The sequence below is a fragment of the Elephas maximus genome, chromosome 8, assembly GCF_024166365.1.
Source record: "Elephas maximus indicus isolate mEleMax1 chromosome 8, mEleMax1 primary haplotype, whole genome shotgun sequence".
Taxonomy (NCBI): domain Eukaryota; kingdom Metazoa; phylum Chordata; class Mammalia; order Proboscidea; family Elephantidae; genus Elephas; species Elephas maximus.
This window is the reverse complement of record NC_064826.1, coordinates 42,955,796-42,980,587: the sequence shown is the minus strand read 5'-3', so window position 1 is coordinate 42,980,587 and position 24,792 is coordinate 42,955,796. Positions and strand designations below refer to the sequence as shown.

Here is a 24,792-nt window from a genome sequence, read left to right as displayed (position 1 = left end):
AACTTTTAACAGTGAAAACTGTCTAATAAATCAACTTAATCCAACCTCCTGCAGCCTAAAAAGTATACAGATGTTTTTATGTTTTCAATGAAATTCACCCACGAATTATCTTCTCTTAATCCGTCTTTTAGCATTCCCAGACCACACTCTATTCTCAGGATACCGAAAGGCTGGGGAGCTAAATTCCCAAGTGACCACTCTCAGCATACAGACGTATTCTTAGCACTCATGCCTCCAGTTAATAGCATTAAGTACTTCCTGGTGACACAATGGTTAAGAGCTCAGGCTGCTAACCAAAAGGATGGCAGTTCAAATCCACCAGCCACTCCTTGGAAACCCTATGGGGCAGTTCTACGCTGTCCTATAGGGTTGCTATGAGTCGGAATCAACTCGATGGCAACGGGTTTGGTTTTTTTTTTGTGTGTGTCCAGCATTAATATCCCTTTTAATCCTCGTAACAGCCCAATAATTTCTTTTACTAACCCACATTTGATAGTTTACGAAGCTAATGCACAAAGAATTTAAGAAATTTATCTAGAGTTCCATTCCAAGCATGACTTCAATTACTGATAGGAACTCAGGTACGAGGGCAAGTTCAGGCCACATTACTCTGAAACCTCCCCTGGCAGTAGAATTTGCTCACACTTCTACCTTCTAGACAGTAATGAAAGTCCTGGCCCTATTGTTATTCTATGGAATATCCTTTACTGCTGCTACTCATATGGACTGTTCTTACCCTTTTATAAGAATGTGACCTTTAGGCCTTTTAGAGCCACATGGGGACTTATGGATAAAGATTCAGAACCCTGCAATTTTGATGCATTTTTAAGGAAGTGTTTATTGCTGGCAAACTGGGTAATGGCTTAACCATGAAGCAATGCCCCCAGAGATTCACTAGATCATTAGTTAAAGAGTTGATAGAATATAGACTCCCAAGATATCACAAAACACAAATCTCAAGACTTTCAGGAGTTTGAAGTTCACAAAAAGTCAAAATTTACCAAATGTAAATTAAGATGCTTTTCAATTCACACGCAAACACAAAATTTTCCACTTAAAAAACTTCGGCATCGTTAGAAAGACTAGACGTTGTGTATTCTCTAAAATTTATTTACAGTTAATAAGTTAAAAAGCAAAGTACAACCAGATTATAAATCTTAACCATATGCACATCAAACCGTCCAGGGAAACACTTCGGTTCCATTACAAACACTTGCCTTCTAATGCACTTAAGACATAACAATCTATCAAAAAATATTTTAAACACACAAAGTAAATATTATGTCTATATATTCATTAAAAACCACCAATTAAAGAGTGCTGTGGCAACCCTTGAAACAACAAAAAAACTTTGAGTTCAAAATTGCTCAGATTTTTTTGTATTCAAATATTTCAAAAGCTTCTTTACTTAAGAGTTTTCAGAAAAATAGCACTATCATTTGCACATAGCAAATCAATAGGTGTTAGCCACCAGCTTAAGCCCCACTGTCCAAGAGGGTACTCCAACTTGGACAAAATAAATACACACCACAACAGTAACACTTTGCACTATCAACAATGAAGCTTGCCCTCAACAATCATGACATTACTGGTTTTAATACGAAAATTAAGTTGCTGGTTGACAGGAAGGAGGACAAAAAATGAAATCAGGAATCTCAAAAGGTTGTCTGAGGTGCCACTCACCACATTTAGGCACTCAAGAGTTGAAAATTAAATAAACGCATAGCAAGGTGATACATTTCCTCCTAGCTTTCCCCCAACTTGTGCCATATGAGATAGAAAAGAAAGTAAGAAAACGAATAAAGGTCATGGGTCTTTACAAACTATACACAGGCTAAGCTACAGACTCATTTTGGAGGACAGGAAATGGATGCCTCACTATCAAAGGCCACTGTGCCACGTTTCTTTTCACATTCTGCCCAAAGTATCCATAAAATAGTTTCGCTTTATTATTAATATACTTATCAAGTATATTAGATGTTTCTTCACATTTCAGAAGTTGTAACATAGGCTTTGCTAAAGAAAAGTTGGCAAAAATAAAGTGTTTTTTTTTTTTTTAACATCTTATTTCACAAACTTGAAATGGCATGATTTTTTAACAGACCAGATAAATAACATATTGAAGTCAGGATGAGCAATCAGATCCAAACTGTAATCAGACAGCCCAAATAATCTAAATAAGCATTTTATATGAGTTCAAGTGCACTAAAGTAACAAGGCATGAAGAAAAAAATGTCAAGAATCTCAGTGAAAATAAATGCATGGTGTCAATGGTTGTTTCAGTCATGTGTTGAGCAAAGTTATCCTCCCAGTTAAGTCTAATTTTGAAATCCTCTGGGAAACTAGATAAGCTGCATGTTGAGATTACATTCTAATATGGCCATAGGATTTATTTTTTAATTATATAAAACTATATACAATAGTGAAGTGGTACAAATACATGTTTTTCCCAGGTGCTAGTTAGCTATAAAAGTTAACAACATATTTTTGGGAAGAAAACCCTACGTATCTGAAATACAATTGGCAATGGAAGCTAATAACCAAAAGAATATATCTAAACTTCTATCACACAAATATAACACTCTTCATCTTCTAATTATTGGCTTTTATTTATTCATGTGACAGTGTCTGTAACAATGCATTGAGTAGTGAATGACTATGACGCTTACTGGGAAACTGGCATAAAGTCCTGTAGGTATTTCTTTTACAAAACAAGAACACTGAAATTAAAGTCACAAACCCCTACTATGGACTAGTAAGCTTGAAAGATGCATTTGGAAAGCTATGTCATTTGAATTCCGGGAACGCAAGAGTTAAAATTGCAACTCTCATTATTTTCCTAAGAAGCTGCCAAACAGAGATAAACCTCAGTACTGAGGATTTCATATGCCAAGTTCCAACCTGGTATGGATCATTCCACGGCAGAATACTTAAATTTGAAAAAACAGTGGTACAAAAACACTACTTGACCCTTTAGGTATTGCAGTAAAAGCTGGCTGTGGCACCACTGGCTAAAAACCATTAAGTCTTGCTACCGCCAATGACCAAAGGCACTTGGATAATCAAGAATTCCACACTGGGCCATATGGTATAAGCACTATTACAAAAGTGTAAAAGAAGGGTCAGTACTCTGTGTGGCTTGCCTGCTTGATTCCTGTGGTCTTCAGCTGTCAAACAAAGACCTATAACTGCAAACATAATTGTGAATGGAAGGAAGATAAAAAGGGAAATTCCTGGAACAAAAAAGTTAACCAATTGTCATAATGTTTACAAAAGTGACGAATATTAGTCTGGACATTTCTTGTTTTCCAACATCAGAAACAAGGAAGAAAAGAAAGGGATCTATTTTGCCCAAAGAAAGTTCAACCAGTTATTTGATACCAAGAAATGTCTCCACCCCTCTAGATCATTATTAGTTCCGAGAATTCTAATGGGTATTCTGCTTATCATTTTAAACACAATGTTTACACACACACATTTTCCATATGTAATTCCCATTCTGAAATAAATCATCCTTGAAATAATATTGCTGGATTTGTATTTGGACCATTACATGGAGGCCAAATTATCTCCAATTTGATTTGATTCATCCCTGTAACCAACACCAGTTCTTTACAATTCATTATTTTATTACAAGCTATGTGGTTTTATTCAATTAAAAAGAATTTAACAAGTCAATTCTTCCTAAACACTGAGTATTCTACCATTTTCTTTAGAAGCTCAGTAAATATAAACATTAAATTTCAATATAAACTCTTTAGAAATACCTTAAAAATGTTTAAACAGTTGTACTTTGCATCTCTTTGTTTGTAATCACTGAGCACATGCAATTCAAAGCCACAGAAATCCTTGCACTATTAACAGTCATAAGCCTGAACCTCTTAAAAAATATCCTTGGTCAAAGCTTTGGAATCCAGTAAAATTTAGGGAACGAGTGGGATTCAGAATACCCTGAGCACAAACTAGTGCAACACCACAAAATATGTTCGAAATTTCGTCCACAAAGAGGGGTGGCAGTCATAAAGAAAAGGGGGGGCCGGATAAAAAGCAAATAAAATCTGGCTTTATTACACAAGCACGAAACCAAATTCCTTTGGAAAAATAATGACTTCTTCAGAGGACTTCCAGACCAGTGAGGTAGAGTCCAAAAGGGAGAAAACGGATCTGCCCCTATAGTCCTGGAGACGTCTCAGTCTAGGATTAGGAAGAAAAGGGACCTCCCCTGCGGGTCCAGCTGTCTCCTCCCTCCGCAGACCCAGTGGGGGGAGGCAGTAGAGGACACACCTGCCCGGAGTTCCCAGACGGCGGCGCTGCATCCCGGGGGCGCGGGGCAAGGAAAACCATCCGGTGACTTCTTCGCCCGTAAAGTGCACTAGGGGACAGGGTCCTGGCCGGATCTGTAAACACTCGACTGACACTTGTTCATTCTTCCTGGCGGAAGCTCCGTCCCAAGGTGGGCCGCCGCGGCGCCGTCGGAGGGGGCGGTGCATGTCGGGAGGCCTTCCCTCGGCGGGTCGGGCGCGGCCAGCAGGAGGCGCCCTTAGGGTCGCGTCTCACGCCCGGGGCACGGGGAAGCGGCGGAGCCTCACCACGGGTTCCAGGTTCACTCGCAGGACCTGCCGTGCTCGGCGCCGCGCCGCCGCCAGGCTGCGCTCGCCCCACACGTCGCTGCCGACGCGGATGGTGGGGAAGGTGGTCAGCGTCGGGGTGGCTGCCCTCCAGATCTCCTCCAGGGTACGGCCCCCGAAGCAGGGCCCCGGGGCCACGGGCTTGGCCGGGCAGCTCTCCTCGGGGTCCGGCGACGGCGGGGGCTTCCTCCTGCGGGCGGTGGCCGCCGGGGCTCCGCGGCGCCTCCTCCTGGCCGCCGCGCCCGGGGCCAGCCTGCGCTTCTGGCCGCGGGCGGTGGGGGGCGGCGGGGGGTCGGGGACCAGGGCTCGGCAGGAGGAGTAGCCGTAGACGTCCTTGCTGCGCAGGATGTGCGGGGAGAACTGGTGCTTGAGGCTGCAGAGGAAACTCCAGAGCTCCGCGTCCGAGCTCATGAACTCCGTGCTGCGGGGCATGAACAGCTTGAAGGCGTCGCCCAGCGCCTTGGTGCTGTCGGCCAGCGACAGTTGCGACCGCGAGTACACCACCTTCTCCTCCCGCGCCTCCAGTCCGGCCCCTCCTCCCGCCCTAAAGCTGCCGCCCCGGCCGGCCGTGGCCGGAGCCGCCGGGGGCCGGCGCCGCCGCCTCTTCACGCCGCGCCGCATCGGAGGCCACTCGGGGCAGTCTGCGCTCGCCGGGTCCCACCGCCGCCGCCCCCGCCCGCGTCCGGCTCCGCGGCGGCGGCGCGTCTCTCCCTACTTTTCTCGCCTCCGCTGCCGCCCCTCCCCCTCTGAGGGCGGAGGACGCGGGTGAATATCCTGCCGCCCGGTACAAGATGGCGGCCGGCGCCCACCCCTGGGCTTTGTCATTGGACGGCGCCTCGCCCCCCTGGTTTCTCTTTCTTCTCTTTTGCCTTCTTTCGCCCTCTGCCTTTCTTTAAATGGGCCCGCCTCAGGCCCCTCCCACCGCGGCCCCGACTCCACCCATTGGGTGCTCTCAAGAGAGGGGCGGGGACAAGTGGGGAGAGGCCAGTTCCTGGAAGATGGTGCTGGGATGGGTGGTGATGATGGGCCTTGAGCAGGAGTCAACAGTTGAGTGGGTCTATGGGAAGTGGTGCCCTGTGTAGAGTAAGGGGTGGGCGTCAGTTCCACCTTGGGGAAAGTCATGGTCTTTCAGAGTGAATGGCGTGCATTTGTAGGTTGAGCTGGGAGAGATCTACCATGTGAATAACAAAGAGATGTGCCCAAAGGCTGTTGCTTTTATCACAGTAAAGGAATTGGTGTTTAAGTCTAGAGGGAATGGGTCTTTCACAATTCCCTTCTAAATCCCCAAAGGCCTCTTTAGGCATCTTCATTCAACTTTTCCCTTTCTTAGCCTCAATCCAGTCAAGAAATCACTGGTAATACAGAATCATTCAGGTGGTCTGGGCGGCTTCAGTGAGGCTGTCTCCCTCTAGACAACGGAATCATCCTTATATTTAAGATAATCCCCTTATCAAGAAAGCAAAGATTTTTATACTTTATAAAACTAAATAATCTGATAATCTTTGCTCAAGTTGACCAGAGATCAATTACATCAAAGCGGTTCTGCTTCAAGACAATATACTTGTTTTTAAATATTCAGTTCTAAGGGTCACTTCCCTTTTCATTTAGTTTTTAAATGTCCCTTTGCACTATCATTCCCGTCGTGTAGCATCACATACAATCAACAAGGTTTCACTGAATAGAACGTATTGTTAACATGTTACTTATTGTAATAAGGGATGGGGGTGGAGGGAGAGGAAGAGGAAGTATAGATACTTAGAGTAGTGTCCATTCTTTAGCCATCTTTTCTACCCTTAATTCCTAGCTTAGCACCTGTTTGTTGAGTGAATCAGTGAAATATCACTGATTCAAGCATTGGTTATTTGAAATGGGCTGAGAAAAAAATATTGAAAATTGCTTAGTACAAGACAATTTTATATTTTGCATATATATTGCATTTTTCTCAGAACTCATATATTTAAGGTTAAAAAAAAATTCTCCCAATACTTAGAACTCTGAAGTAGCAAGCAAATTTTACCCTTCACTGAGCATTTTATTTTTCAGATAGAAAAATCCTACAACACATAAATATTGTGATTTACATATAGTTGCTATTGGTTCCCTTAACTTTTTAGCTGAAAGAGACCTAGTTCCATCTTCTTATTTCATATATGTAGAAATTGGGACCCAGAGAAGTTCAGTAATAGAGCTCGCTAATAGCAGGACTGGACTGTAGTTCAGGTCTTTGGATTCCTAATCTAGCAACCTTTATCTCTTAGTGGTGGTTTTTCAAATTGTGCTGTCAAGAGTCTAAGGGATTCAACAGAAAATGGTTTATGCATGAGTGGGGTAACCAACAGCACTGTACACCTATTCCCACTTCCACCCCACACCTCACCCAGAATCAAGCTGTTTTATCCTTATATATTGGACTTAGAATATTTTGTTTGAAGCAGGGTTTCAATAAAAACAAGAAATATTTTGAAAGGTGCTGCTCTACACATACCAGACATCCTCTCTACACAATGGCACAATGGGTATGACAAAAAACAAAACTGACCAGGAGACTATATCTACCAAAATCATGGTAACTGGGAAGAGAAAATAATTTTCCCGTTAAATCACACCCTGAACTCAAAACAAGATCATAGAACCAATTACCAGCTTCCTAAGTCCTTACAAGGAAATGATATTGCAACAATTGTTTACATCACCATTAGTTCTCTTGGTAATTCTGGGAATACGTGGTCATGAGTAATTTGAATAACTTCCATTGGAATGTCCCTACAGCTGACATAGTAAATCTCACAAAGTAAACCAGTGGAAAGATAGAAAAGGGTAAAATAAGGATTTACGTAGTTTCTTATATTGTTATCCTTCACCACTTACCATGTTACTCATAATATAAGTACATCAGGGGTTTTTGCCACATAAATATTCAAGCATCCACCTAAACTTCAGAGAGTCAATTTCAATTAAGAGGATAAATATTTTGTCAACACAATTTTGAATCTCAAAAATGTAAGATCTCAACAAATTGCAGAGTATTCAAGAACTCATTTTATAATTCATGCTCATTTAATTTATTTAAAGCCAAACAAATTTGTTTTTATGAAATATTTTTAGGAATAGTATCCTGTTAAAGGGCTTAAATTATTGTATACTTTTAAATTTGGCCTTTTTTTTTTTTTTTTGCTATTTTTCTGTTTCCTCTATTTCTTTACTTATTTTTTTCCATTTCTTCTTAACATCCACCTTTTGCTTACCTCAAATAGTTTTACAAATAGATTCTTATCAGTTCTCCATAAGTGAGTAAAATTTACACATAAAGCTAAAATATTCTAGTTCCCGAACCGTCATAAAGTTTATAGAAAGTTATCACATTACATTTTTGTTCTTGAAGAATGATAGTTTAAAATCCTCTCTTTTTTCCTTTATCTCTCAAGGATAATGATGGTTCCTATATATGATAAATAGGTATGTTGGATAATAAGAATAAACAAAAAACTAGCTATGTATGTATGTTTTCTATGTTAGGTGAAAATAAATCCAAGCAGAAAAGTGATTGGAGAAACTGAAAATAAAATGTATCTCTTAACTACCTAGAACCTTTGCTATAAGATCCCATTTCTATCAAAATAACTGGCTTCAAGAAAAGGTGCCAAAAAAGAAAAGTATATACAAGTGATTGAGAACATCAGCTCCAAAGTCAAATAGATCAAAATATCTTTGGACAGGTTTCTTCACTTTTCTGAGCCTTGGTTTTCTTATTTATGTGTGACCTCTACTTCAATGGATTGTTTTGAGAAATAGATAATATTGGTAAAATGTTTACTATAGTGCCCAGAACACAGTAAACATTAAATAATTGAAAGCTGTCCTTGTCTAATTATGAGTATTTTACTAGGTTTAACCAACATATTTCAAGTCTTGTATTCCAGCAAGAGTCTAGTGGTAAAAAAGTAATAGAATTCATGGGAAGAAAATTAAAATGTGAGGTAGAAGGAAACTTAAAGATGATCTAATAAGTCCAACACTCTTAATTTAGATGAGAATACTGAAATGCCAAGAGAGCTGCCTATGGTCACACAACTGGGTGGTTGGAATACTCTGAACTAGAACCAAGGTCCTAGAGCTAGAGGCCTTGAACTAGAGCTGCTAGACCAGAGTTGTTTCTACCATTCTAAATTTTGTATTTAATTCAACGAGATAGCACTAATTTTTAGTTCAAATGATATTGAATAGTGCATGATTCATCAAGAAAAAAATCAAAACCATTCTAAAGTAATTTAGAATGTTCTAGAAAAATTATCTCAAAGCTCTGATATGCTCTAAAACTGCTTAATGTGAAGTACATTAAGACCATATAAACTGAGAAGATAGGACTTCTGCTTTCAAGAAAATGGAATAAGTGTTCTTTTTCCTATTTCTCCCACTAATTACATCTAAAAAACCATGGAAATTATACACACACACACACACACAACAAAACAAAACAAAAATAAGACACTGAAAGGTGGAGCAAAGAAGTCAGACCAGCTAGGGACCTCAGGACCCAAAAATTGACAAAGTGATTTTCCTTGGGTTTTCTTTTTTGCTTCGTACATTCCACACTGGGCACTGGAGAAAAAGAGAAAATAGGAACTCAAAATACCAATACATACAAAAGAAAAAAAAAAAGCCCCCCAAAAGCCTGCTCTTCATAGCCATAAGATCAGGAAAGGGGCAACCTAACAGAAAGCTTTTAGAAAATAATTGCACTACTGCAGCAAAACACCGCAAAAACAAACTGTGGCTGCCGCCCTCACCAGGCCGTAAAGAGGCACCTCAGTGCGTGCTAGGGTGATATCAGAGAAGGCTGAGTAGGGAATCAGGACCTTCATCCCTGCTAAGTGGTAAAGAGACAACCCCCCACTCATGGTGTCAGTGTAGATCACATGGGAAGCAGTAATAAGACATTCCTACCCCTCCCAGCCAGGGAGATATAAGTGGCGTCCAAGTAAGGTGTCAGAACTCCCACCCCCACCCAGTAGAAATAAGGTGCCCCCCTCCCCAGCTTGGGTGTAAATAGAGGCAGAGTGGGAAACCTGGACTTCAGCCTGGCAGTAACAAGGCAGCATCCCCCTTCCCCTGTAGGAACAGTGTCAGAGAAGGCCAGTTAAAACAGAAGGCTTAAATAAGATTCAAAGTCTCATAACATAATGCCATACCAAGAACCATAAAGATCTTAAACTAAATGATAAAAGACTGTCAACAGATGGCAACACTAAGATGACAGAGAATTTAGAATTATCTGACAAAGATTTTAAAGTGGGCACCATAAAAAACTTCAACAAGCAATTATAAACATACTTGAAACAAATGAAAAAATTGAAAGCCTCATCAAATAAAGTCTCAGCAAAAAAATAGGAGATAAGAAAAAGAACCAAATGGAAATTTTAGAACTGAAAAATACAATAAATGAAACAAAAGCTTAGTGGATTGGCTCAACAGCAGAATGGAGGAGACAGGGAAGGATCAATGAATTTGAAGAAAGAACAATAAATATTACTCAATCTGAACAACACAGAGAGAAACTAGACTGGAATTAAAAAAAAAAAAAAAAAGAACAGAGCCTCAGGGACCTGTGAAGCTCTGGAAGGAGAGTCATCAGGGTCACAGAAGGAGAGGAGAAGGAGCCAAAAACCCAAATCAAACCCACTGCCATCGAGTTGATTCCAACTCATAGCAACCTATAGGAGTTGAGCAGAATTGCCCCACAGAGTTTCTAAGGAGCACCTGGTGGATTTGAACTCCCGCCCTTTTGGTTAGCAGCTGTAGCTCTTAACCACTATGCCAACAGAATTTCCAGGAGAAGGAGAGTGGGGCTGAAAAAAATACTTGAAGAAATAATGGGTGAAAACTTCCTAAAGCTGGCAAAAGAACTTGAGCAAAACCCAACCAGGGTAAATACAAAGAAATCTACACCAAGACGCAAGATAGTCAAACTTCTAAAAACTAAAGACGAAGAAAAATTTTTGAAAGCAGTGATATAGAAACAACACCTGTTATGGATTGGAGTATGTCCTCTCAAAAGATATGTTGAAGACCTAATCACTGGTACCCACGAATGTGACTTCATTTTGAAACAGGGTCTTTGAAGATGTTATCAATTAACATGAGATTATACTGGAGTAAAGTGGGTCCTAACCCAATCTGCTTGGTATCCTTATGGGAAGAGGAGAAGAGACACAGAAAGAGAGAGGAAAGACAACCACATGAAGATGCATCTACACACCAAGGAATGCCTGAGGCTACCAGAAGCTGAGGGAGACAAGAAAAGATATTCCTCTAGAGCCTTTGGAGGTAACAGGGTCCTGCTGACAGCTTGAATTTGGACTACTGGCCTCCAGAACTGTGAGACAATACTCTTCTGCTTTTTAATGCCATCCCTGACTTGTAGTACTTTGTTATGGTACCCAGAAAAAAAACCCAGTGCCGTCAAGTCAATTCCGACTCATACATAGCAACTAGGTAAATAATACGCCTTACCTATAAAGGAAAATCACTTTGAGAGCAGATTTCTCATCTGAAACCATGGAGAACAGAAGGAAGTGATTCAATATGTGTAAGTCCTGCATCCAGTGAAAATATCCTTCAATAATGAAGAGGAAATCAAGACATTCTCACATGAAAGAAAACTAATTTGTTGCCAGCAGACCTACTCTAAAAGAATAGCTAAAGGAAGTTCTCTAGACAGAAACAATCAAAGAATCTTGGACCACCAGGAAGGCAAAATACTTTTGAATATGGATTCTGATTTTGATTAATCCTTTCAGTAAATTAGACAGGCATCCTTCCACCTTAAACCAAGTCAGCAGTGGTACTACCCATTGGAACAGACTCAAAAATAAAGACCTATGTTACTCCACTGGAGACTTGCCCTTGTTAATTCACATCAATTTGTAAGCACTTTGTAGGTATGGTTGGTTCATTAGGCTCTAGAGCTTGCTGTATGCTACTACCACCCAGCTCACACATTCTTATCCAGGAAGATATTATAAGATTAATCTCCTAAAACACAGCTCTGGTCCTGGTCCATATTTGCTCAAAAATCTTCAGTGGATCTCCACTTCCTACCAAATTAAAAACAAAACCTGTAGTCTGTTATTAAGAAATCTTCAAATTATGCCCTTTACTGGTCCTCAAAATTTATGCCTAGAACACAACTAAAATCCCTTCCAAACTCCACCACAATATGTTCTTGGGTATTTTAATTCATTCAATCATTCAAATAATTTATTGAGAGTCTACTATACACCAAGCCTAGGTGCTGTACAAAAACAGTGATCAAAAAATGTACCAGGTACCTGCCTCCTGATGCCTATAGACTAGTAGTACATTAGTTTTCTATAGCTGCTATAACAAATTACCACAAACTTGGTAGTGTAAAACAACAGATTTATTATCTTGTAGTTTTGTAAGTTAGATGTCCAATATGGGTTTCACTGGACTAAAGTCAAGATATCAGCAAGCTGTGAGGGTGAAGCTATTTCCTTGCTTTTCCCAGCTTCTAGAGGTCACCCATATTCCTTGGTTCATGAAACGTTTTCTCCATCTTCAAAGCCAGCAACGTTGCATCTCTCTGACCATTCTTCCACTTTTGCTTCCCTCTTCCACTTTCACAGCCCCTTCTGATGGCACTGAGGTTACCTAGGTACTTCAAGATAATGTCCCTATTTTAAAATCAGTTTACTAGCAACCTTAATTCTAACTGCAACCTTAATTCCCCTTTGCCATGTTCCTTTGATCTTTACAGGAGTCTCACGAAACAGTTACTATTCTATATGGTCCATTTTACAGATGAGCAGACTAGGGCTGTTCTTTCCCCCTATGTATTTTCCTTTTCCAAATTTTATACATCCTTTGAGGCTTATGGAAACCCTGGTGGCATAGCGGTTAAGTGCTACGGCTGCTAACCAAAGGGTCGGCAGTTCAAATCCACCAGGTGCTCCTTGGAAACTCTGTGGGGCAGGTCTACTCTGTCCTATAGGGTCGCTATGAGTCAGAATCGACTAGACGGCACTGGGTTTGGTTTTTTTGGCTTTGAGGCTCATCACCAAAGCCACTTGATCTTCTATGTGCTCTTTTCCTTCTGTGAAAGCTGTAGCATTTTGCTTTATCTTCTTTATAGCACAATTCCCTGCCCTCAGCCTCACACCAACCTTACCCTCACCCCCATGGCAGCCATTGCTACTAAGGGAATGTGTCATATCTCTCAGTTGTGTTGGTACAGAAGGAAGGGTGTCAACTATCTAGACTATAAACTCCTTCATGGCAATGTTGTGTCTTCCTCACCTTTTTATCGTTGTACATAGCAATAATGTGTTAATATTTCTTGCACACAGCACTTTTTACCTTACAAAGTACTTTATCTGATTTGATTCTCAAAGAGTCAGGTGATACAAACAAGAAAATTGGTACTATTTTCGTTTTATGAATGAGAACACTGAAGCTTAGTAAGGTTGACTAATGTGTTCAAGGTCATATAACTGGTTAAACTGATAAAGTTGGATCCTGAACTGAGATTTTCTGATTCAAAGACCAGTACTCTTTTCATATATGACGCTGCTTCTTATGAACAGTAAAAGCACTCAAAAATTATTTTGACAATTATACAATCTTCTTTGGCTATCTTTAAAACTTCACCTTTCAAAAGAAATCAAACACTTGGAAACTGAACAACACCCTACTCAAAAACGACTCGGTTATAAAAGAAATTAAGGATTTTAAAAGAAATTCATAGAATCCAATGAGAATGAAAACACTTTCTATCAGAGCCTTTGGGACACACCTAAAGCAGTGCTCAGAGGTCAATTTATATCAATAATTGCACATATACAAAAAGAAGAAAGGGCCAAAATGAAAGAATTATCCCTACAACTTAAACAAATAGAAAGAGAGCAACAAAAGAAACTCTCAGGCACCAGAAGAAAGCAAATAATAAAACTTAGAGCAGAATTAAATGAAATAGAGACAGAAAAAAAAAAAAAAATCAAAAGAGGTAACAAGACCAAAAGGTGGTTCTTTGAAAAAATTAACAAAATTGATAAACCATTGGCCAAACTGACAAAAGAAAAACAGGAGAGGAAGCAAATAACATGAATAAGAAATGAGATGGACGATATCACAACAGACCCAATTGAAATTAAAAGAATCATATCAGATTACTATGAAAAATTGTACCCTAACAAATTTGAAAACCTAGAAGAAATGGATGAATTTCTGGAAACACATTACCTACCTAAACTAACAGAGGTAGAACAACTAAATAAACCCATAACAAAAGAAGAGATTGAAAAAGTAATTAAAAACTCCCAACAACAACAACAAAAAACTCTGGCCTGGACAGCTTCACTGGAGAGTTCTACCAAACTTTTAGAGAAGAGTTAACACCACTACTGCTAAAGGTATTTCAGAGCACAGAAAAGGATGGAATACTCCCAAACTTATTCTATGAAGCCAGCACATCCCTGATACCAAAACCAGGCAAAGTCACAATAAAAGAAAGAAAATTACAGACCTATCTCCCTCATAAACTTAGATGTAAAAATCCTCAACAAAATTCTTGCCAATAGAATTCAACCACATATTAAAAAAATTTTTTAAATTTCACCATGACCAAGTGGGATTCATATCAGGTATACAGGGATGGTTCAACATTAGAAAAACAATCAATGTAATCCATCATATAAATAAAACAAAAGACAAGAGCCATAAGATCTTATCAATTGATGCAGAAAAGGCATTTGAAAAGTTCAACACCCATTCATGATAAAAACTCTCAGCAAAATAGGAATAGAAGGAAAATTCCTCAATATAATAAAGGGCATTTATACAAAACCAACAGCCAACATCATCCTAAATGGAGAGAGTCCGAAAACATTCCCCCTGAGAATGAGAACCAGGCAAGGATGCCCTTTATCACCACTCTTATTCAACGTTGTGCTGGAGGTCCTAGCCAGAACAATTAGGCTAGAAAAAGAAATAAAGGCCATCCAAATTGATAAGTAAAAGCATTTCTATTTGCAGATGACATGATCTTATACAGAGAAAACCTGAAAGAATCCTCAGGAAAACTACTGAAGCTAATAAGAGAGTTCAGCAAAGGATTGGAATACAAGATAAACATACAAAAATCAGTTGGATTCCTCTATACCAACAAAGAAAATGTTGAAGAGGAAATCACCAAATCAATACCATTTACAGTAGTCCCTATGAAGATAAAATACTTAGGAATAAATCTAACCATAGATGTAAAAGACCTATACAAAGAAAACCACAAGACACCTACGTAAGTGGAAAAACAAACCTTGGTCATGGATAGGAAGACTTAACATTGTAAAAATGTCTATTCTACCAAAAGTGATCTATAGATACAATGCAATTCTGATCCAAATTCCAACAATATTTTTTAATGAGATGGAGAAACAAATCACCAACTTCATATGGAAAGGACAGAGGCCCCAGATAAGTAAAGCATTTCTAAAAAAGAAGAACAAAGTGGGAGGCCTCACAGTACCTGATTTTAGAATCTATTATACCACCAAGGTAGTCAAAACAGCCTGATACTGCTACAAAAAGAGATACATAGACCAATGGAACAGAATTGAGAATCCAGACATAAATCCATCCACATATGAGTAGCTGATATTTGAGAAAGGCCCAAAGTCAGTTAAATGGGGAAGACAGTCTCTTTAACAAATGGTGCTGGCATTAACTGCATATCCACCTGCAAAAAAAAAAAAAAAAAAAAAATGAAGCAAGAACCATACCTCACACCATGCACAAAAACTAACTCAAAATGGATCAAAGACCTAAATATAAAATCTAAAACAATAAAGATCATGGAAGAAAAAATAGAGACAACACTAGGAGCCCTAATACATGGCATAAACAGTATACAAAACATTACTAACAATGTACAAACACCAGAAGAGGAGCTAGATAACTGGGAGCTCCTAAAAATCAAACACCTATGCTCATCCAAAGACTTCATCAAGAGATTACCTACAGACTGGGAAAAAGTTTTAGCTATGACATTTTCAATCAGCATCTGATCTCTAAAATCTACATGATACTGAAAAATCACAACAACAAAAAAGACAAATAACCCAATTACAAAATGGGCAAAGGATATGAACAGGCACTACACCAAAGAAGACATTCAAGCACCTAACAGATACATGAGGAAATGCTCACGATCATTAGCCATTAGAGAAATGCATATCAAAACTGCAATGAGATACCATCTCACCCCAACGAGGCTGGCATTAATCCAAAAAACACAAAATAATAAATGTTGGAGAGGTTGTGGAGAGACTGGAACACTTATACGCTGCTGGTGAGAATGTAAAATGGCACAACCACTTTGGAAATCGATTTGGCACTTCCTTAAAAAGCTAGAAATAGAACTACCATACGATCCAGCAATCCCACTCCTTGGAATATATCCTAGAGAAATAAGAGCCTTTACATGAACAGAAACATGCACACCCATCTTCACTGCAGCACTGTTTACAACAGCAAAAAATGGAAGTAACAAAGCAGCCCATGAACGGAAGAATGGATAAATAAATTATGGTATATTCACACAATGGAATACTATGCATCAATAAAGAACAATGAGGAATCTGTGAAACATTTTATAACATGGAGGAATTTGGAAGGCATGCTGAGTATGCTGAGTGAAATTATTCAGTTGCAAAAGGACAAAAATTGTACGAGACCACAATTATAAGAACTAAAGAAATAGTTTAAACAGAGAAGAAAATATTCTTTGATGGATATTGAGAGTGGGGAAGGAGGGACGGAGAGGGGTTTTCATTAATTAGTAGATAAGAGCTATTTTATGTGAAGGGAAATACAACACACAATACAGGAGAGGTCAGCACAACTGGACTAAACCAAAAGCAAAGAAGTTTCCTGAATAAACTGAATGCTTCAAAGGCCAGTGTAGCAGGGGCGGGGGTTTGGGGACCATGGTTTCAGGGGACATCTAGGTCAACTAGCATAATAAAATCTATTAAGAAAACATTCTGCATCCCACTTTGGAGAGTGATGTCTGGGGTCTTAAACGCTAGGAAGCAGCCATGTAAGATGCACCAATTGGTCTCAACCCACATGCAGCAGAGGAGGATGAAGAACACCAAAGACACAAGGTAATTATGAGCCCAAGAGACAGAAAGGGCCACATAAACCAGAGACTCTATCAGCCTGAGACCAGAAGAACTAGATGGTGCCTGGCTACAAGTGATGACTGCCCCGACAGGGAACACAACAGAGAACCCCTGAGAGAGCAGGAGAGCAGTGGGATGCAGACCTGAAATTCTTGTAAAAAGACCAGATTTAATGGTCTGACTGAGACTAGAAGGACCCCGGAGGTCATGGTCCCCAGACCTCCTGTTAGCCCAAGACTGGAACCATTCCCAAAGACAGGGATTGGACTATAAGATAGAAAACGATACTGGTAAAGAGTGAGCTTCTTGGCTGAAGTAGACACATGGACTATGTGGGCAGCTCCTATGTGGAGGGGAGATGAGAAGGAAGAGGGAGATAGAAGTTGGCTGAATGGACAGGGGGAATATAGGGTGGAGAGAAGGAGTGTGCTGTCTCATTAGAGGGAGAGGAACTAGGAGTATATAGCAAGGTGTATATAAATTTTTGTATGAGAGACTGACTTGATTTGTAAACTCTCTCTTAAAGCACAATTAAAAAAAAAAAGAACTTCACTTTTTCTGCTCTAATTTTTTTCTAGCTTTAGCCCTGACTGACATGAACAAACCAAATTATCTATTAAGATATGCCAAGCTCTAAAATTCTTTGAAGAAATGAGATGGGAAATAAAATATTTTTAAAAGATAAGAAGACATAGAAAGTAAAAAAATATATACATGGACCTGTAGTTCTCAACCCACTGGAAAACCTAATCTGTGCAGTACATGTAGTGGCCCAGGGTCTGTGGGTAGGGGTCCCTCACAACTGTGTCTGGTGTGAAAGGCACCAAAAGGTAAACACAGAATACCTTCCAATTAAAGCAAGGGCTCCTACAACAATGGCTTCCTTCAGCCATCATCCTGACCTGAGCACACAACTGGCAGAGAATTCCCAAGGAATAAAATTTGCAATGATTTAAGGGAAAGGAGAAAGGAGGCAGATAGCTTAGATCCCAGGTTTGGTAGTGTTTAAGAGCTAACAAAGTAGTCTGTGAGCTCAGGTCTATGCTTCCACAAGCACTGAGTATCTGCTTGTTAGTCAAAGGTGAACTCTTCCTACCAAAAAAGATAAAAATGCTTATCCTTCTTTTAGTCTCTTGCCTTCAAGCCCTATCCCACAAGAAGTTGTCTCTGATTAGCCAATTCATCTCATCTTGTAGAGGACATTCTTATCATTCTCTGATTTCCATTATAGTGCCATTCCATGACTATATCCATTGATGATTCTATCAACCTCAAAATACAAGATCCACTTTGAAAGCATTTGGTATAGTAAAAGTCAAACTTGAAAAACTAAAAGTTGGGAAACACCGTATTATAAAAACATTTTTTATTTAATAAAATAATCCAGCACAATGTTACATTACCTTACAGAATTTTTAATACATTCCAATCCATTCACAATTTTTTAGGGACATATGTAGTGTATAAGTGAGGCATATACAGAACATAATGGACAAACCAAGGATTTCACTTTACTTGGATTCACAATCAATGCCCATGGAAGCAGCAGTCAAGAGATCAAATGACATATTGCATTGGGCAAATCTGCTGCAAAAGACTTCTTCAAAGTGTTAAGAAGCCAAGATGTCACTTTGAGGACTAAGGTGCACCTGACCCAAGCCTTGGCATTTTTAATTGCCTCAAATGCATGTGAAAGCTGGATAATGAATAAGCAAGACTGAAGAAGAACTGATGCATCTGAATTACGGCGTTGGTGAAGAATATTGAACATACCATGGAATGCCAAAGAATGAACAAATCTGTCTTGGAGGAAGTGCAGCCCGAATGCTCCTTGGAAGCAAGGATGGCAAGACTTTGGACCTGTTATCAGGAGGAATGAGTTCCAGAAGAGGGACATCATGTTTGGTAAAGTAGAGCATCAGAGAAAGAGAGGAAGACCCTCAAAAAGATGGAATGACACAGTGGCTGTAACGATGGGCTCAAGCATAGCAACGATTATGAGGATGGCACAGGACTGGGCAGTGTTTCATTCTGTTGTACATAGGGTCACTATGAATTGGAACCAACTCAATACCTAACAATAATAACAATGGATGGTCTAAACACTTGCATATGGCAATGCAGAGCAGGCCACAAAAATCAATGAAGATGTATACTGTAAGAGAATTTGACATTTAATATATTTTTTAAAAGCATCAAAGTAGTATTCCTGGGAAAATATCAGAATTCTGTTAGAATTCCTTACTCTTATTTAGTAATCTTTAGTATTGTTTTTATTTTAGATTTTAGAGAGTAGCATGTAGGAGGAAGAGCATTATAATCTTTTCAGTGTTTCAGGCTTCCAAAGGACACCATAAGATCCTGAACAAGTAGATTTAGCACACATATCTCATGGCATATGGATATGGTTGCTGTCTTTTCCAAGGTGACAAGGATTGAGATATGGTCTAATTTAGATTCAGGGTATTTTTTACTTCTCCTACCTATTGAGATGCCATATATATCTACGTGAACGCACAAATTTTTGCTCAACAAAAGCTATTCAATGTTCGGACAGAACTTTGAGCAGAGCAGGAAATAGGGTTCTATGTAAAAACAAATAAAATTTTATATAATTGAGAGGCAGACTATAAGGTCAAGCCAGGGCCTTTAAACTTCTAGGATCATCTTACCTGCAGCATTATCACCTTCCTGGTATTGCTGGAGTTTCAGGGTGACAGGAGACTGCTGCTCAGAAGAAAAGCAGTCAGAATAGGGCAAGAATTACACTTCTCATGCTTCTAATAGCTTTTAGAAATTTCTGGGAAGTTTCAGCTGACTTATTTCCATTTTGTATTGGCATTGTAAAGAATTTTAAATTTGCTATATCCAAATTCCCTTACCTATAGGAAATTTGAGGATTTGGGAATTTGGTTCCTACCGATTCATCAGTTGGAGCCCTGGTGGCATAGTGGTTAAGAGCTTAGCTGCTCCAAGACAAGATCATTGAGGCTTCATAGACACATCCAGCCTCCCTGAGGGATCAAATTACTGGGCTGAGGAATGGGGACCATGGTCTCAAGGGTCATCTAGCTCAACTGGCAAAACATAGTTTATAAAGAAGATGTTCCACATTCTACTTTGGTGAGTACTGTCTGGGGCTTCAAAAGCTTGTGAGCGGCCATCTAAGATACTTCACTGATCTCACACTGTCTAGAGCAAGGGAAAATGAAGAAAACCAAAGGCATAAGGTTAGTCCTAATGGACCACAAGTACCACAGCCTCCACCAGACTGAGTTCAGCACAACTAGATGGTACCTGGCTACCACCACTGACTTCTCTAACAGGGATTACAATAGAGGGTCCCAGAGAGAGCTGGTGAAAAATGTAGAACAAAATTCTAACTCACAAAAAAAAAAAAAAAGAAAGACCAGACTACTGGTTTGACAGACACTGGAGAAACCCCAAAAGCATGGCTCCTGGACTCTCTTTTAACTCAGTACTGAAGTCTCTCCTGAGGTTCACTCTTCAGCCAAAGATTAGACAGGCCCATAAAACAAAACAGGACTAAATGGGCACACCAGCCCAGGTGGAAGGACGAGAAGGCAGGAGGGGACAGGAAAGCTGGTAATGGGGAACCCAAGGTCGAGAAGGGGAGAGTGCTGGCATGTTGTGGGGATGGCAACCGACGTCACAAAACAATATGTGTATTCTTTAATGAGAAACTGATTTGCTCTGTAAGCCTTCATCTAAAGCACAATGATATATATATTAACGCCTTTGAAAGCATTTAGACAAATGGGGAAAAAAAAAAAAAAAAAGCTCAGCAGCTAACTGAAAAGGTTAGCAGTTTGAATTCACCAGCTGCTCCTTGGAAACCTTATGGGGCAGTTCTACTTTGTTTTATATGGTTGCTATGAGTTGGAATTCACTCAGTGGCAATGGGTTTTTGGTTTTTTGTTTGTTTCTGACCCATCAGTGGGAATTGCTAGGAACTGTGTGGATGGTTGGAAACCCTGGTGGTGTAGTGGTTAAGTGCTACGGCTACTAACCAAAGGGTTGGCAGTTCAAATCTGTCAAGGGTTTCCTGGAAACTCTATGGGGCAGTTCTACCCTGTCCTATAGGGTCGCTATGATTCAGAATTGACTCGACGGCACTGGCTTTGGTCTTTTTTTGTGTGTGTGTATGGTTGGAGATGAGTTTAAAGAGTTAGCAGTTTCACAAATTAATCACTTGGTGATTGATCTACAGCCCACAAAAATCTCTGGGACACCAGTTTGCAAGCATGAGATTATATTGTCTTTTGTAGCTCTAAACTCTCAGGTGGCTGGAGGTAAACTCCACAAGTGTAAAGCCTGTGCTTCTACTTTAGGAACAAGATCTGTTGTTCTAAAGCAATAGAACTTCTCACCATTTCAAAATAAGTGTTTAACGGTGCTTCTAGAACTTTAGAATGACTGCTGCAAATCACGTGGGAACTCTTACTAAAGTGTGGAGTCTGACTGAGTAGGTCTGGGGTGGTTCTCAGGATTCTGCATTTTGAATAAGCTCCCAGGTGATGCCAATACTGCTGGTCTATGAATCACAAGGTGGAATATTTGGGGTCAGATTTTATTCTAAAACCACTAGTTCTTAACTTTTAGGGAAAGATGGTATTTCTGCAGTGACCAGTAGTTTACGGTAATTTACAATCTGCAAAGAATTTGATCTGCTATCCTTTATATTGCTGTTTCTAACAATATTGCTTATAACAGTATTGAATTGACTGTAGCAATCACATAATATAACACATGTGATGTTACCTATAATGGATTAAAAAAAAATTAAAAAAAGAATTACCCTTCTCAGGGGTGTGTTCAGAGTCAAAAGGATCACATCCTTACCGTTTGTGAAGGGTGGTGAAAATACAGTGAGGAAGGATGGACAAAGAAGGAAACAGAAAATGGTATGGAAGTGAGATTATGAGGATGAGAAAAGCAGGACAGAATTTTAGCAGCTTATTTGAATGGACCTTTGAGGTGAAGGATTAATCATAGAGGAATCCAGGAAGGGTTTCAAGATGATGCACTGTGTAAATCTCCTAGGCCAGCCTCTTTGTAGAAAACCTAGAGCAAAGATCCATTTTATTTTTTTAATTACAACTTTAATTTACCTTTTTGTTTGTTTTTATTGTGCTTTAGATGAAGGTTTACAGAGCAAACTAGTTTCTCATTAAACAATTAATATACATACTGTTTTGTGACATTGGTTGCCAAGCCCACAACATATTAGCACTCTCCCTTTCTCGACCTTGATTTCCCCATTACCACCTTTCCTGTCCCCTCCTGCCTTCTCATCCTTGCCCCTGGGGTAGTGTGCCCCTTTAGTCTCATTTTGTTTTATGGGTCTGTCTAATCTTTGGCTGAAGGGTGAACCTCGGGAGTTAACTTCAGTACTGAGTTAAAAGGCTGTCCGGGAGCCATACTCTTGGGATACCTCCAGTATCTGTCAGATCAGTAACTCTGTTTTTTTTGTGAGTTAGAATTTTGTTCTACATCTTTCTCTAGCTCTGTCCTGTACCCTCCATTGCGATCCCTCTCAGAACAGTTGGTGGTGGTAGATGGGCACCATCTAGCTGTGCTGTATTCAGTCTGGTAGAGGCTGTGGTACTTGTGCTCCATTAGTCCTTTGGACTAATTTTTCCCTTGTGTCTTTGGTTTTCTTCATTCTCCCCTGCTCCAGATGGGGTGAGACCAGTGGAGTATCTTAGATGACTGGTCACAAGCTTTTAAAATCCCAGATGCTACTCACCAAAATAGGATGTAGAACATTTTCTTTATAAACTATCTTATGCCAGTTGAGCTAGACACTCCCTGAGACCATGAACCCCAGCCCTCAGCACTGTAATTTGGTCCCTCAGGGAGCTTGGATGTGTCTATAAAGCTTCCACGACCTTGCCTTGGTCAAGGTTTATTAACTTCTCCAATATCGTGTACTGTCTTACAATTCACCAAAGCTAATACTTATCTATTGTCTATTTGGAAACCCTGGTGGTGTACTGGTTAAGTGCTACGGCTGCTAACCAAAGGGTTGGCAGTTCGAATCTGCCAGGCGCTCGTTGGAAACTCTATGGGACAGTTCTACTCTGTCCTATAGGGTCGCTATGAGTCGGAATCAACTCGATGGCACTGGGTTTGGGTTATTGTCTATTTAGTGTTTTTCCCACCCCACCCCTCCCATTCCACTTAACCATCAAAGATTGTTTCTTTCTGTGTATAAACCTTTTCAGGAGTTTTTATAATAGTGCTCTCATACAGTGTTTGTTCTTTTGTGATTAACATTTCACTCAGTATAATGCCCTCCAGATTCATCCATGTTGTGAGATGTTTCAGAGATTCATCATTGTTCTTTATTGTTATGTAGTATTCTGTTGCATGTATGTACAATAGTTTGTTTACTCATTCATCTGTTGATGGGCACTTAGGTTTTTTTCATCTTTTTGCTATTGTGAATAATGCTGCAATGAACATGGGTGTGCACATGTCTATTCATGTGACAGCTCTTCTATCTCTAGGATATATTCCTAGGAGTGGGATAGCTAGATGGTATGGTATTTCTATTTCTGGCTTTTTAAGGAAGACAAAGTAAAGTATTATAATAAAATGTACAAAGGTCTGGAGATAGAAAACCAAAAGGGAAGAACATACTTGACATTTCTCAAGTTGAAAGAACTGAAGAAAAAATTCAAGCCTCGAGTTGCAACATTAAAGGATTCTACAGGGAAAATATTAAATGATGCAGGAAGCATCGAAAGAAGGAATACACAGTTACTGTACCAAAAAAATTGGTTGACATTCAACCATTTCAGGAGATAGCATATGATCAAGAACCTATGGTACTGAAGGAAGACATCCAAGCTGCACTGAAGGCATTGGCAAAAAACAAGGCTCGAAGAATAACAATTGAGATGTTTCAACAAATGGATGCAGCACTGGAAGCGCTCACTCATCTATGCCAAGAAATTTGGAAGACAGCTACCTGGCCAACTGACTGGAAGAGATCCACATTTATGCCTATTCCAAAGAAAGGTGATCCAATGGAATGTGGAAATTATTGAAAAACATCATTAATATCAAAAACAAGTAAAATTTTGCTTAAGATCATTCAAAAGCAGTTGCAGCAATATATCAACAGGGAACTGCCAGAAATTCAAGCCAGATTCAGAAGAGAATGTGGAACAAGAAATATCATTGCTGATGTCAGATGGATCATGGCTGAAAGCAGAGCATATCAGAGATATTTACCTGTGTTTTATTGACTATGCTAAGGCATTTGACTATGTGGATCATAACAAATTATGGACACCACTGGGAAGAGTGGAGATTCCAGAACACTTAACTGTACCCATGACGAACCTGTACATAGATCAAGAGGCAGTTGTTTGAACAGAACAAAGGGATACTGTATGGTTTAAAGTCAGGAAAGGTGTGTGTCAGGGTTGTATCCTTTCACCATAATTATTCATTCTGTATGCTGAGCAAATGACCCCAGAAGCTGGACTATATGAAGAAGAATGGGGCAACAGGATTGGAGGAAGACTCATTAACAACCTGCAGTATGCGGATGACACAGCCTTGCTTGCTGAAACTGAAGAGAACTTGAAGCACTTACTGATGAAGATCAAAGACTACAGTCTTCAGTACGGATTTCAACCTGAAGAAAACAAAAATCCTCACAACTGGACCAATAAGCAACATCATGATAAACAGAGAAAACATTGAAGTTGTCAAGGATTTCATTTTACTTGGATGCACAATCAATGCCCATGGAAGCAGCAGTCAAGAAATCAAATGATGCATTGCATTGGACAAACCTGCTGCAAAAGACCTCTTTAAAGTGTTGAAAATCAAAGAGGTCACTTAAGGAAGGAAGGGAGAGAGGAGAAAAGAACAAAAAGCCAAAAAAAAATTACAAAAAAAAAATGGCACTGAAGAAGCAGGCTGGTGGG

At 39.7% G+C, this 24,792-nt stretch overlaps 1 protein-coding gene and 1 long non-coding RNA gene across 3 annotated transcripts in view; one reads left to right on the top strand and one right to left on the bottom strand.

The window, feature by feature from the left end:
• The first annotated feature begins 4,272 nt into the window (after positions 1-4,272).
• The window catches only part of LOC126081519 (uncharacterized), a 93,942-nt gene continuing 73,422 nt past the window's right edge, over positions 4,273-24,792 (top strand). For both annotated transcript variants that reach the window (XR_007518415.1, XR_007518416.1), the window contains exon 1: positions 4,273-4,453. This is a non-coding gene — a long non-coding RNA (uncharacterized LOC126081519). The remainder of the gene's footprint in view (positions 4,454-24,792) is intronic.
• Positions 4,462-5,486, bottom strand: CCDC71L (coiled-coil domain containing 71 like). The gene has a single exon (XM_049893492.1). The coding sequence runs from the start codon at positions 5,247-5,249 to the stop codon at positions 4,554-4,556; it is 696 nt and encodes a 231-aa protein (XP_049749449.1). The 5' UTR covers positions 5,250-5,486; the 3' UTR covers positions 4,462-4,553.

Coding starts and splice junctions, on each gene's coding strand:
- CCDC71L (XM_049893492.1), bottom strand. CDS start 5,249: ATGCGGCGCGGCGTGAAGAGGCGGCGGCGCCGGCCCCCGGCGGCTCCG.